Source organism: Garra rufa, chromosome 9 (assembly GCF_049309525.1).
Source record: "Garra rufa chromosome 9, GarRuf1.0, whole genome shotgun sequence".
Taxonomy (NCBI): Eukaryota; Metazoa; Chordata; class Actinopteri; order Cypriniformes; family Cyprinidae; genus Garra; species Garra rufa.
Genome location: NC_133369.1, coordinates 25,984,345 through 25,999,222, shown reverse-complemented (window position 1 = coordinate 25,999,222; position 14,878 = coordinate 25,984,345). Strand labels below are relative to the sequence as shown.

The 14,878-nt window shown below is 37.2% G+C and overlaps 1 protein-coding gene across 6 annotated transcripts; it reads left to right on the top strand.

The window, feature by feature from the left end:
• The first annotated feature begins 2,171 nt into the window (after nt 1–2,171).
• On the top strand, nt 2,172–14,863 carry usp5 (ubiquitin specific peptidase 5 (isopeptidase T)). 6 transcript variants are annotated; one of them, XM_073847225.1, is made up of 21 exons: nt 2,172–2,464; nt 2,902–3,030; nt 3,792–3,842; nt 5,403–5,469; nt 5,602–5,729; nt 5,836–5,981; nt 6,495–6,679; nt 6,814–6,908; nt 6,999–7,192; nt 7,867–7,938; nt 8,862–8,952; nt 9,123–9,248; nt 9,337–9,490; nt 9,571–9,745; nt 10,213–10,301; nt 10,430–10,615; nt 11,620–11,763; nt 11,851–11,993; nt 13,755–13,905; nt 14,000–14,084; nt 14,199–14,863. In XM_073847225.1, exons 1-21 carry the CDS (start codon nt 2,357–2,359, stop codon nt 14,290–14,292), a joined length of 2,613 nt encoding a protein of 870 aa, XP_073703326.1. In that variant the 5' UTR covers nt 2,172–2,356; the 3' UTR covers nt 14,293–14,863. The 6 variants fall into 6 exon arrangements, with proteins under 6 accessions (XP_073703326.1, XP_073703329.1, XP_073703330.1 ...); XM_073847229.1 differs by having other exon boundaries at nt 2,173–2,464; nt 10,430–10,558; XM_073847228.1 differs by lacking the exon at nt 3,792–3,842 and having other exon boundaries at nt 5,406–5,469.
• Nucleotides 14,864–14,878: the final 15 nt, after the last annotated feature.

Sequence of the window (14,878 nt, the reverse complement as noted above, 5' to 3'; positions counted from 1 at the left end):
TTGTATATTAAATAATATAGTTATATTTTTGGCAAATGTAAAATATCTTTTGTGCCAAAAGTGAAATTAATAAACCTCAAGCTGAAGAAAATAATAAATTCAACACTCTTCAGCAATAAAAAAAAAAAATGAAGCCCAATTGTTAGTTTATCTATAGCAGTGGTTCTTAATCCTTGTCCTGCGTTACTTGAAAGAAGTTTCTTGAAAAAAGTAATCTGATTACGCAACTCGCATACTTTTGCACAACCCCCAACATTGGTAAATCTAAATAGCTACTATTAGGTCTGGTTTTAGAGACAAGGCTTAGACCAATCCTGATTAGGCCATAGTTCAATTAGGACATTTAAGTAGTTTTTATAAATGTGCCTTATAAAAAAAAAACATTACTAGTGTGCATCTTAGAGACAAAACAAATGCACTGATATATTTTAAGATCAGTCAGTGCAAGTTTCTTTCAGTTGAAACAGCTCAGACTTACATTTAGTCTGGGACTAGGGTTAAACCTTGTTTGTGAAATCGGGGGTTGAAATCATTGCAAAGTATTCATGTAAATAATTTTAAAAAATTATTGAACGTGAACATGTATTGTTTTATTAGTAAATAATGCTTTTTATGTTTAACTTATTTGAAATTATTTTAAATAAATAAACCATTTCATTTAAAATTCACACCAAGGATGGTAACTTATTATTATAACACCCAGTTTTAATAACTGTTCTAATTCTATGAGAATATGCGACAATATTGTTGGAATTACTTTCAGAGCAATGTTTCCATCTGATAAACAATACAATCATGACAGCCCATTAGAATTGCCCAGACTTTAAAGAGCTTGAGCATCTAAATCAGCAGACTACAAAACTGTAGCACATTCTTTTAAGATGTTTTTGGTGTAAACGGGTATTTAGGTTTGTATTAGCTTGTTGTAAACATAATTAGTTTATATATATATAAAAAACCAATGTGATATGTCCTCATTTAGTTAGAACTAACGTATGTGTTGCTAGTAATACTTCAAGTATTATAATTGCTTAAATAGTTTGTTTTGTTTATATTTTCAGTAATGCTGGGCAACAATTAGTTGCGATCAATAGCTTTCAAAATAAAATATTTTGTGTACATAATATATGTGTGTGTACTGTGTAGCCTATAATTATGTTGTATATATAAATACACACATGCATGTATATATTTAAGAAAAATGTTATGCTTATATATTAAAAATATTTATATATAATATAAATTATATGAATATGAATATATACATGTAAATATTTTGAAAATAATATAATAAATGTGTGTGTGTCTTTATTTATACAATAAATGTAGCCTACACAGACACACACACACACACACACACACACACACACATATATTATATAAACAAAAACTTTTCTTTTGGATGTTATCAATTGTTGCCCAGCACCAATTTTAAGATATCCACCATCTATCCATTTTTTGAATGCAAGGAGTATAGGAACATAATGAGAAGAATAACAACGTGCAGTAAAATGTAAGCTGTTTGCACTACAAACCATTGTGTTCATAATTAATACATAAAAATAACATGGTAAGACACACCAATTTGTAATATCAAGCAGCAAAACGAGCTGTTTTGTAGAGCTAAAAGTAGCTGGGCGTGGATGAGACCGGAAGCCTGGCCTATAAAATTTAGAAATGGCCGTTCTTAGGGTACAAAATGTGAATAGGCTAAATCTATTATGATTAAATCCAAATACAAGATAATCAGCAATCGTAAGAAACACCATCTTTGTATTTGATACATCACATACTTTTTATTTACACTTTTTTGCGCGCACTTGCACTCCCAGCCGCATGAGGCCAGTATTGTTATTTACATGAGGTAAAAATTTTCCGCTTTCTCATTTTGACAACTGTCATGGCTTCCATTTTACCGTAAAACACAACATACATGAGAATTCACAAAAGGTTTATTATTTCTCCTCAGTAGTGAACAGCTAAAGAAAGTATTTGTTACACTAAGATTGTTATGCTGCAGTAAACGATCATTTAACTATTGTAGGGAATACGTTACACTAATGTGCTTATTTGAGTGTCAAAATTTACTTAGGATTGTAAAACTCGTACGCGCGCAGTTTTGGCGCTTTACGGTCAAACACTCGCGGCTGTAATGCGTGCAGTGAGAGTGTGTGCAGCGCCCCTGGCCTCGAATGAAACACACTGGATCATCAGTAGCAGCTTTTCATTGAGGGGAAACTGAGAGAAAGAAGGGGCTGTCAGAGACTTAAAGCGGACTGTATTTCAGGAGCGGGGGCCAAAATACCCAGGCGGGCAAGCGTGTGAAGGCAAGGCGGCAAATCGTGTTTAGCCAGATATGACGGAGGTTAGCGAGATATTGATGTCGGTTCTGTCTACGATTCGGGTTCCGAGGCCCGGAGATCGTGTTCACAAAGACGAGTGCGCCTTCTCATTCGCCAGCCCGGTGAGTTCAGTAACAAGTAGCATGCGACTGCACAGTCATCGCGCACTTTCGGGGTTAATTTATTTGTTTTTTGTTTGCGTAAGGTTGTTGTTTTGCTTTCGTCTTACCATGAGCCGTGATGTTTGCTAACTAGCGCTCAATGAGTGCACAAGTTTGCACAATTTTCCTTCATTATGTCAAGCGAGTCATCATCGTAATGTCTTTGGTCACACCTTGACTAAACAACTTAAATCTTAAATTAGCCGCTTATATCTATTACTTTATCTTGAGCTAGTTATAACGCTAACGTGAGCGAGTAGCTGCAAAGTTTGTTTTCTTGATAAGTCTGTGCTTCTGTATCAGTGTTGTTTTGTGCACGTCAGACAGCCACAGCCTCACTGAGCGCATGGTGCTGACCAACAGTATTTTGTTCACACAATTCTTTCCTATTGTTTTAGGAGAGTGAGGGAGGCTTGTATGTCTGCATGAACAGCTTTCTGGGATTTGGGAGTAAGTATGTAGAAAGACATCATGCCAAAACCGGCCAGAGAGCTTACCTGCACATCACTCGGACCCGGAAAACACAGGTAAACACAGAAACAAATCACTCTGTGCAGTTATAAATAATAATCATTCATGGGTTGGGTTCAGAACTCTTTATATAAGTGTTCAAATGAAAAAAAAAAAAAAAAAATGATGGGCATCAAACAGGCTTCCTGGACACTCCTTCTCCTCCTGCCTTTCATTGGATAGATAGTCCCGCCCCAAACTCATGCCATTGGTTTAGCATATTTTGCTGTCTCAGGCTGGGTGGGAGAAATAGCAGTGTTTATAGGGAACCTAGGTATTAAGACTTGTATGGCTTAATATAACGTAAATGATGTCCTTTACTGAAATATATAGTAGAAAACCAATGAAAGATTTATAATAATTAAAAATCCACATCGCTTTATGTTTTGGACTATGGGTGGTGCCATTATTTTGATGACGACAAATTGTTGCACTCAGTGAGCTACTGGCACTACCTGTCAATTTTTTTTTTACTGCATCACATAACTGAATAATAATATACTGATACTTACACATTACACATGCATTGCACAGCTTACAGATGAAGATTGAAATAATCATAACCTTAAACCAAATGCTGTACCATCGATTTTTCTACACAAGGAGTCTAAAAGCCTCTGGATATTGAGTGAAATCCCCATTTCATGTCTTTGCTGTGGTCTACCACAAGTCTCAGACGCATCAGGGCTAAAGTGGAGAGAACAAAGACGCAAGTCTTTAGGAAATTTTATTCATCCACAGGCATCTTCCCATTCTTTTCTCCTCTTCTTATCACTAGGAAAGCAGTGAAGATTTCCATCGCATCTCTTGTTATCCTTCGACTGAAAATGTATGTTGTATCAGTATTTTATGGTCCAAAATGTGTTGCGGTAAAAATAGCATGCAGAGTTCAACTATTTGACATAATTGTATAGTAGTGGCCCCCATATTCCAAAATGTGGATTTTTTTTTTTAAATAATGTAAATCTTTAATGGGTTTTCTACTATGTATTTTAGTAAGAGACTTCATTTACATTATATTAAGAAATACAATCTTAATACCCGGGGTTGCCTTTAAGGTAGGGCTGCACGATTAATCGAACAATGTTGAGAGGCGCGTTTAGTCAATGAAGATTAGTACTTTGATTAGTAGTGTATCTCCATCATGTGTGTTCAGCTGGAGCGGCAATTAATAAACAGAGACGTTAATCACTGACAAGCTACGCCAAATCGCGTTCAAAATCGTATTCGATTTTGAGCGCGATTTGGCGTAGCTTGTCAGTGATTTACGCCTCTGAACGCTCCTGCTGAACGCAGCTGAACGCACGTGATGGAGATTTACTACTAATCAAAGTACTGGCTTCATTGACTAAACGCGCCGCACAACATCGTTCGATTAATCGTGCAGCCCTACTTTAAGGTCAACATTTGGGTTCTGGAAGTAAAAATCCCATTTATTTTCTCCATAGTGAAATAGTTTTTTTTTTTTTTTTTAGATTTATCCTTTGGCATTTTTACCTTTATTTTGATTGGACAGATCAGAATTGACAGGAAGCGAAGTGGGAGAGAGATAAGAGATGGGATCGGGTAAGGTCCTCAAGTCGGGATTCGAACACGGGACGCTTGGAGCGCAACAGCGCTGTATGTCGGCGCCGACGTGAAATTGTTTTTTAACGATAATTTATGAACCCTTAAAGCCTTAATCAATGATGCTTTTGTTGAAGCCATCAGCCCAGATTATCTCAACTGATATTTAAAAATAAGCACGTTTTGCAGTGAAATTCCTGGTTAAAACTACATTACCCATGATTCTCCAAAGAAATCTTCACCAGTTCGAGAATCATGACGAGTAAAACATACCAAAAGAGTGCTTACTCGCTTTCATAAAGCCCTTCTAATAGCCTGACTTAGTCCATGGATATGTTTTATTTTTAATGTCTTCCTGACCTCGGCAGACTTCGCCCCTGTGAGCTTATGTTCATCTGTCTCCACTTTTGAGTGCCACGCCCACATATTAGAATCCAATAAGTGTGTTACGGAAAGAAGAAAAGATCAGTTGCTGCTTCTGTGACTTTGAGTACAGTTTTGTCTTTTGGTCCAAGTTTTGAATAGTTTAAAGTTTATGGTGAAATTCACCTCATAGCTGATTGGTTTAGTTCATGACATAACTCTATTATGAAAAAAAGTAAAATCTCTGTGGAAAAAATGAATGGGAAACATACTTCTGGAACAAAAGGCAGCTGAAAATGTGAGCGGCCACTGTGACTTTTTAGGCTTTTTATGGTTTATGTCTCTGCAAAATAATATGGTATAGCAGAAATATTTTAACATATTGTAATCTTCACACAATATCACTGCATTTTAAGTGCTGATTCATAGCAACTATGGACTAATCTTGTCTGTTTGCCAGAAGGAGGATGATAACAATTCTGGATCAGGTGACCCTCCAAAAAAGAAGCCCACAAGACTAGCCATTGGTAAGCATCTGCATTCTTTAGCCCTCAGTGTTTGCTTAATATTTTAGTACATGTTTGTTTTGTGTTCTGTGTTATTAGTACGTTTATTTTATGAAATGTAAAAGGCTGAAAACTTGCATGTGTTTCTTGCAGGGATTGAGGGAGGGTTTGATGTTGAACAGGAGCAGTATGAGGAAGAGGTCAAGGTGGTTCTGTTTCCAGACCAACAGGAAGTGACATCAGATGATCTAGCCTCCATGCCAGATGTTGTCCGAGAACGGGTTAGTCATTTTGCTCTGTGTAATATATAAATAATTATTAATTCAATAAATGCTTTATACTTAATAATAGAGCAGATATTGATTGGCTATATTGGTGTTATTGCAGGTGTCTCTGTCGATGGCAGGGCTGCAGGCAGCAGACTCAGTGTCGCACGCTTTGCAGGTGCAGCAGTGGGACGGAGAAGTGCGACAGGAGTCAAAACACGCAGCTGAACTGAAACAACTCGACAATGGGCTCAAAATCCCTCCGAGGTACATACGTGACCCTGGACCACAAAACCACTCATGGAATTGAAAAGCTGAATAAATAAGCCTTCCATTGATGTATGGTTTTGTTAGGATAGGACAATATTTAGTCGAGATTCAACTTTTTGTTGTTGGCAAATCTGCAATCTGAGGTTGCAAAAAATCTAAATATTGAGAAAATCACCTTTAAAGTTCTTAGCAATATATTACTAATCAAAAAATAAGTTTTGATACATTTATGGTAGGAAGTTTACAGGATATCTTTATGGAACATGATCTTTACTTAATATCCTAATGATTTTTGTCATAAAAGAAAAATCAATAATTTTGTCACGTACAGTGTATTTTTTGGTATTGCTACAAATATACCTATGCTGCTTAAGACTGGTTTTGTGGTCCAGGGTTACATACATGTGTAAATGTTGTAGACATTTGATATGTACAGCTAAGCTCGAAAACATGATCCTAGGAGGAACTTGAGTGATTGTTTACATTTACATACTTCCATCTTTCTTTTAGTGGATGGAAGTGTGAGGTCTGTAACCTACAGGAAAACCTGTGGATGAATCTGACAGATGGCAAGGTTTTGTGCGGCCGGAGATATTTTGATGGCTCAGGGGGGAATAACCATGCCCTCCTGCACTACCAGCAGACTGGATTCCCTCTGGCTGTCAAACTCGGCACAATAACACCTGACGGAGCAGGTGAGATTGTCACAAAATCTGCTGGAATCTAATTAAATCATGCTGACGTTGAATATTTCAAGCTAGTGAAGTTATATATGCTTGCTTGTTAACTAGTGCTGTAATTACACTGTGTGATGTTTGTGTCTTTGCAGATGTCTATTCATATGATGAAGATGATATGGTATTAGACGCTAAGCTTCCAGAACACCTTTCTCACTTTGGCATCGACATGATGACAATGGAAAAGGTACTGTCATCCTAAAAATCTCTGTAAGGTGGGCTTTAGTTCTTAAAGTGCGTAAGAATCTATTGATTAGTGCTTCTCTCTCTTTGTTAGACGGAAAGAACCATGACTGAGCTGGAGATCGCAGTGAACCAGCGTGTGGGAGAGTGGGAGGTGATACAGGAGTCAGGTACCACTCTGAGGCCCATGTGGGGCCCGGGGCTCACTGGTATGAAGAACCTGGGAAACAGCTGCTACCTCAACTCTGTCATGCAAGTGCTCTTCACCATCCCAGACTTCCAGACCAAGTTAGTTCTTCTCACAGTGTTTGTCAGACTGTGTAACTTGTAGAGTTTTTGTCATGTTGGTGCAGTAATATTTCAGCCAGAGATATGAGCATGTGAGTCATATGCATGTACACTACAGTTTAAAGATTTGAGGTGAGTGAGATGTTTTTAAAAAGAAATGAATACTTCTATATATTAAAATAAGAGATATTAAAGACAATGTTACAGAAGATTTTTGCTTCAAAAACACAGTTTTTTGAGCTTTTTATTCATTAAAGAATGTATTTTTTGTGATTATTAATTATATTATTAATCAGCATATTAGAATGATTTCTGAAGGAATGTGTGACACTGACTTAAGCAATGGTTTTTATAAACTCAAAATAAATACAATTTTAAATTATTTAAATTAAAATGATTTTAATTATTATTTACATTTTAAATTATTTCAAATATATTAAAGTAGAAAATAGTTCATTTAAATTGTAATATTTCATAAAATTACTTTATTAAGATAAATGCAGCCTTGCCAAGCATAAGAGATTTTTGAAAACATTACAAAAATTGTATTGACCCCACACGTTTGAATGGTGGTGTATGTAAGTTTTGTATATTTTATGATCATATGGAGCTTTTGCTGTTGAAATAAAGTGTCTAAATGCATCTTGTTTCCTCTCACTCTTATTGATACTCAGATACGTTTCCAACATCGACAAGGTCTTTAATGAGGCGCCCAGTGACCCTACCCAGGATTTCAAGACTCAAGTGTGAGTACCTGTCTCACAAACTCTCAAATGCACACATAATTTAAAATATCATTTTGTTTGGTCTAAAAAGGATTGTTCACCTCAAAAATGTTGCTGTCTTCAGTAGCTTTCAAATCTTATTTTAATTTCAGGCCTATTAAAGGGTTAGTTCACCCAGTAATGAAAATGCTGTCATTAATTACCAAAAGTCGTTCCAAACCTGCAAGACTTTCGTTCACCTTCGGAACACAGGATTAAAATATTTCTGATGAAATCCGAGATCTTTTTGACCCTGCATAGACAGCAATGCAACTGACACGTTCAAGGCCCAGAAAGGTAGTAAGGACATTAATATAATAGTCTGTGTGACATCAGTGGTTCATTCGTAATGTTATTAAGCTACGAGAATACTTTTTGTGCGCAAAGAATACAAAAATAACTACTTTATTCAACAATTCCTTCTGTTCCGTGTCAGTCTTTAACATGTCTTTATTTTTTTGCACAAAAAGTATTCTTGTAGTTTCATAAAATTAAGGTTGAATGTCACATGGACTATTTTAAAGATGTCCTTACTACCTTTCTGGGCCTTGAACATGTCAGTTGTGTTGCTGTCTATGCAGGGTCTGAAAGCTCTTGGATTTCATCAAAAATATCTTAATTTGTGTTCTGAAGATGAATGAAGGTCTTGCAGGTTTAGAACGACATGAGGGTGGGGTAATGAGTATTTTAATTTTTGGGTGAACTGTCCCTTTGAAGATGATACTGAAGAGGCTTTAGTAATACCACATATCCAGCAGATGTCGCCATACATCAATTCTCCCTGCTACCTGAAAAAGCATGATTATCTGCTCCAATTGAATCAAAGAGCTGAAACACTATAGCGATTTTATGAAGTAACCAAAATTTTTATCTTTTCTTCCTTCATTTCCACTCTTTAACATCAGAGCAAAGCTGGGATATGGCCTTCTCTCAGGAGAGTACTCTAAGCCAGCCCCTGATCCCGGAGATGACCCCAATGCCTCAACTGAAACCAAGGTATGTACACACATATTGGGTCTCGTTCATGAAAGATAAGTAGGATTTCTGTTTAAATCATACATTAATAGTTTTTGTATGGAATGTGATTATTTTTGCAAGAAAATGCAGACATTCATTCTGCTCATGTTTAGGAAAAGCCATTTATAAATGTGAATTTGTTCGTACAGGGTGACCAGGTTGGAATAGCACCTCGCATGTTCAAAGCCCTGGTTGGACGAGGCCACCCTGAGTTCTCTACCAATCGACAGCAGGATGCGCAGGAGTTTCTTCTTCACTTTATAAATATGGTGGAGGTAATAATAATGACTGTCTCTTGCTGTCTGTGCTGTACACAACTTACTTTTGCATTCACTCAATTTGCCTTGTATTTATGTTGGCCAGAGGAACTGCCGGTCTGGCATGAATCCCTCAGAAGCTTTCCGCTTCCTAGTGGAGGAGAAGATCGTATGCCAGCAGTCACAAAAGGCCAAATATACCCAGAGAGTGGACTACATAGTCCAGCTGCCCGTTCCCATGGACCAGGCAACTAATATGGGTTAGACACTCATAGTATGCTTCTGTGTATCCATTCTGTTTTGTTCTTCTGCTCATTTATCATCTCTTTCTGTTCATCAGAGGAGCTACATGAAGCAGAGCGTCGCAGAGAGGAGGCGGAGTCATCTGGAGCTCCTCCCCCTGCAGCACCACGTGCTCAAATCCCATTCGCTGTCTGTTTGGCTGCTCTTAGCGAACCAGAAACACTCACAGATTTCTGGAGCTCTGCAGTGCAAGCCAAAACCACTGCCACAAAGTAATAATAATATTAGTTCAACAAAACCAGTCATAAAGGTCCATTTTTTGAAATTGAGATTTATACATCATCTGAAAGCTGAATAAATAATCTTTCCTTTGCTGTGTGAATTGTTAGGTTAGGACAATATATGAAAATCTGGAATCTGAGGGTGCAAAAAATCTAAATATTGAGAATCTTCTTTAAAGTTGCCCAAATTAAGTTCTTAGCTATGCATATTACTAATCAAAAATTAGTTTTGATATTTATGGTAGGACATTAACAGAATATCTTCATGGCTCATGATCTTTACTTAATATCCTAATGATTTTTTTGGCATAAAAGAAAAATCGTTAATTTTGACCCATACAATGTATTTTTGGCAATTGCTACAAATATAACACTGGTTTTGTGGTCCAGGGTCACAATTAGTCTTTGGTTTTCTACTTGTGTGTGTAATAGTTTCTTTATATTTCTTTTTCTCTTAGAACCACACGCTTTGCTTCATTTCCTGATCATCTTGTCATCCAAATTAAGAAATTCACCTTCGGCCTGGATTGGGTTCCTAAAAAACTGGGTGAATTATAAATATTTTTGGCTGTTTGATAATGTAACGTTCATTTTGCACAATTGATTGTATAATTATGTTAGTTTGTTTACAGCCCTAGTTTAAATGCTGATATACTCTCGTAATCACTTCATTAGATGTGAGCATTGACGTTCCTGACACACTGGATCTGAGCGCACTCCGTGCCATGGGACAGCAGCCAGGGGAAGAGCTTCTTCCAGAGGTGGCTCCACCTCCTCTCATGACCCCTGATGTGGAGGTTAAAGGTATCCTGGGCTCCCACGGCAACGAGGAGGACGACTCTCTCTACTCCCCACTGCTGTGTCAGTCTGTCTTTTCTCCTCTTTCCGACTGCATCTGTCTGTCACTTAAGCCTGTCTTTCGTTCTTTCTTTTTCCTTTGCTTTCTTTGTTTACAGTGTCTGTTTTTATTTTATTACAATTGCTTGCTTTAGTTTATTTGCTCTATGAAAATTATTTCTCATACAGCTTTAGCTAGTCTTAATATTTAGTTTCCAATTAAATGTTTTATTTTTAATTTAAAGGAATACTTTACCTAAAAATTACAATTTGTTGAAAATGTGCTCACCCTTCTTTATCGGATCAGATTTGGAGAAATTTAGCATTAACTCCTCTGCTGTGAATGGGTGCCGTCATAATGAGAGTTCAAACCGCTAATAAAAATATTTTAACAATGCAGATGTAATCTACACAACTCACAACAGTCCATAAATTATCATCTTATTAAATCAAAAGCTGTTTATGTAAGAAACAAATACATAATTTGTAAACCATCGCTTCTGGCAAAAATAGCTGTCCATAATGATTCCTCCAGTGAAAAAGTCCATCACCTGTTGTCCCTTCACAGCAAAATCTACCAACATATTTGGTTTGAACTGTTTTCACTTTTAAATAGTGTTTGTTCTGTTCATTTTTTTTCTCAAGTTCAGATGAGAACTTTTTTCACTGAAAAAATGTATTGGATTTAATGGATTTGTTTATTAAAAATTAGCAGTTTTTCACTTCACAAGATTTTAATTGATAGGCTGTTTTGGATTATTCTAATGTTTTCATCAGCTGTTTGCACCCATTTACTGAATAGGATCCATTGACGAGCAAGTGATATAAATAATTAATTTAAATGGCAAATATGATCTGATGAAGAAGGGTGAGTACATTTAAAAAAAAAAAAATTCTTTTGAGGTGAACTATTACTTTTAAAGGCACAATATGTATGATTTTTTTGATTAAAATATCCAAAACCCTCTATTATTTTGATATTGAAACATGTCTGTAGAGCACTCTCTCTCTCTCTCTCTATGTCTCAGCTCCAGTGTTGGATGACTCCACAGTATCTCAGCTGTGTGAGATGGGTTTTCCACTGGAGGCCTGTCGAAAGGCTGTGTACTACACAGGCAACACTGGCATTGATGCTGCTATGAACTGGGTGATGGGACACATGGAAGACCCTGGTAAATACATTCATTAATGAGTGTTGGATGTGAAGAGGATTTGAAGTAGCATGCAGATATGCAGTAATATTCTCTGATCTTCTGCAGATTTCTCCGCACCTTTAGTGTTGCCTGGATCTAGTTCTGCTCCTGGCACCACACCCACAGAGAGTATACCTGAGGAACACCTAGCAACCATCGTGTCGATGGGATTCAGCCGAGACCAGGCCACTCGCGCTCTCAGAGCTACGGTGAGCCTCGTCAAACGTTTCTCTTAAAGGATTAGTTACTTCTAGAATAAACATGTCTTGATAATTTGCTCAACCCCATGTCATCCAAGATGTTCATGTCTTTCTTTCTTCAGTCAAAAAAAAAAAGGTTTTTGAGGAAAACATTCCAGGATTTTTCTCCATATAGTGGACTTCAATGGGGATCAATAGGTTTAAGGTCTAAATTGCAGTTTCAGTGCAGCTTCAAAGGGCTCTACACGATCCCTGCTAAAGAATAAGAGTCAAATCTAGCAAAACTATCTATTTTCTTTTTTTTTTTTATTATTATAAAAATCACATGAATCCCTCATACGTATTCACGCATTACGTATTCATGTTGGAAAGGTCGCGCACGGTTAGTTCTTCATCTGTGTACTTCGGCAAAAAACGTCTCACTTTCTCCTCCAACATAAAATCGTCTGACTTCGTTGTTTTACTTTTTTTGTAAAGGGCATTTGACTTTCTTTGCTAGTTCGGTTTGTAAACACTGGGTTGGTACTTTTGCCTATGTCACGTGTGTGAGGTTTATAGGTTGAAAGTATATACATTTTATTTATTTATTTTTTGAAAATGACCAGTCGTTTTGCTAGATAAGACTGTTTTTCCTTCGGCTGGGATCTTGTAGAGCACTTTGAAGCTGCATTATTTGGAGAAAAAACCAGGAATGTTTCCCTCAAAAACCTAATTTCTGAAGAAATCTTGTATGACATGGGGGTGATTAAATTATCAGGAAACTTTTATTTTGGAAGTGAACTAATCCTTTAACCGGAGCAATACCAAAAAGATTTATTGATGCTTAAACATGATACCAAAAGTATTTTGTCCCCCATTTTGCATGCAACCCAGTTGCTACATTGGTTTTACCTCAGTATAAAAAAAATGTAACATCTCTTTTAAAATTGTAACCCCCATGAAGTGGCATCACTGCGATTCTCCAGTTAATACTTACTGCTTCAAATGCACTTGAGGGTGTGTTCACACTTGTAGTTCGGTTTGTTTGGTTCATTTGGTCTGGACCTAAAAGGAAAATGATACATTTGGTCCTGGTCCACTTAGCATTCACACTGGCATTTTTAACAGCGAACCTGATTGGTCAGGTTGAATGATGTACATTTCATGACAGAACTCACCGAACACTCCAACAAAAGGAAAAGGTGTGTTTGACTTGAAGCGAGACTTTGAGTCCAATACACCTAATGTCATCTGCTGGACTAAGCACGCTAATTGTTACGTGTATATCATTTTTATTTTTTTTACCACCTGCAAACTCATAAAGAGTTCATAAAAGGCACTTTACCTCATCGTTGCTTCACGTTTGCCCTCTGCTTATTTTCTTTTTGGATACATTGTGTGTTCCCTTCGTGTATTTATGTTGCATAGCGTCACATCCTGTTTTTGGTTCGTTTATAAGTATTTGGTCCGTGTTGCATTCATATTTCATTTGAACCGCACCAGAGTTGGTTTGGAAGCGGATCGAGACCCATCCACTTTTGGTGCGTACCAGGGTTCGGATGGCAGCGTTCACACTTACTCAAATGAACTGCATTAACAGAGCAATCGAAGAAAACATGACAGATGTGAACACAGCCCAAGTTACACAAAGCATGCTCCTAAATTTTGATAATGGGTAGCAAAAATGGTGAATTTCGTAGTATAACTAGGCAATGAATTCACAGAACATTTTGTTAAATGATGATTTATTTAAGAGATTCAAATCTTATCTGTCAATTTTTGTGTTTGTAGAATAATGTTCTAGAGCGAGCTGTGGACTGGATCTTCTCTCATCTGGATGATCTGGAGTCCATGGATGTGTCTGAGGGTGGACGCTCGGAGGGAGGAAGTGAAGCCAGTCGGGAACCTCCTCCAGGACCGCGTGTCCGTGATGGGCAAGGAAGTATGTTTCTGCTGTATTTTATTATATTGTGATTTTTGTAAATAATTTGCTTTCTTCTAATGATCCACATCTTTCCTATTCTTTTCTGCTGAAGAGTATGAGCTTTTTGCGTTCATCAGTCACATGGGAACGAGCACAATGTGTGGTCATTACGTCTGCCACATCAAGAAGGACCAACAGTGAGTGAAGTCTCTATCCTTCAGTGGACTCATCTCTCTGTATTATTATTCTGGTACATCAATATCACTTTTTAAAAGTATTAATCTATTCGTTGTCACTCTGCTTTATTTTAGGTGGGTAATCTTTAATGATCAGAAAGTCTGTGCCTCTGAGAAACCACCTAAGGACCTGGGCTACCTGTACTTTTACAGAAGAGTGGTGGAATAGAGTAAACTAGAATAGCATTTTCTCTCTCCATCTTTCACATGCATACACACACCTTTCTGTATCTGATCTACTGGAACAGTAGGCCCAGACTCCTGCTTCGGAACTGATGCACCATTTAATAAGTCAAAGCACTTCTCCATCAAATATATTCACTACCGAGAGAACCCAGATGTGATAATGACAGAAGGAAAAAAAATAAGATGTAGGATGTGCGGATTAGAGTGTTCTTACTCCAAACGCTCGTGTTGTACAACGCCTTACCACACACACTAGTCTCCTTTGTGCCTCCCCCTGATTGGATAGTGGCTGTTGTGACATCATCGCTTTTAGAGCTAAGCTCCACCTTCCTTCCCTTTATGTGTTCCAGAATGTTTCTGCAATGTTTAACGGCAAGTAAATGTCACTAAATCACAAAAAACAGCTAAATATTATATATTGGAATTTTAAATTTAAAAAATGAATGCAAAAGGTATTGTGCAGTTTCACATTTCCTTGTTTTGTTCTCCTTTTGGGGGGGAGGAAAGAATTCCTTTTGTTCTTTTTGCTTTAAAATAAAAAAAGTGTCTCTTTGCTTCTGACTCTGTGT

Bases quoted from the DNA above. Each gene is read 5' to 3' on its own strand.
- usp5 (XM_073847225.1), top strand. From the start codon at position 2,357: ATGACGGAGGTTAGCGAGATATTGATGTCGGTTCTGTCTACGATTCGG. The intron at 11,764-11,850 runs GTAAATACATTC...GATCTTCTGCAG, and splicing joins GGGACACATGGAAGACCCTG to ATTTCTCCGCACCTTTAGTG. The intron at 11,994-13,754 runs GTGAGCCTCGTC...TTGTGTTTGTAG, and splicing joins CTCGCGCTCTCAGAGCTACG to AATAATGTTCTAGAGCGAGC.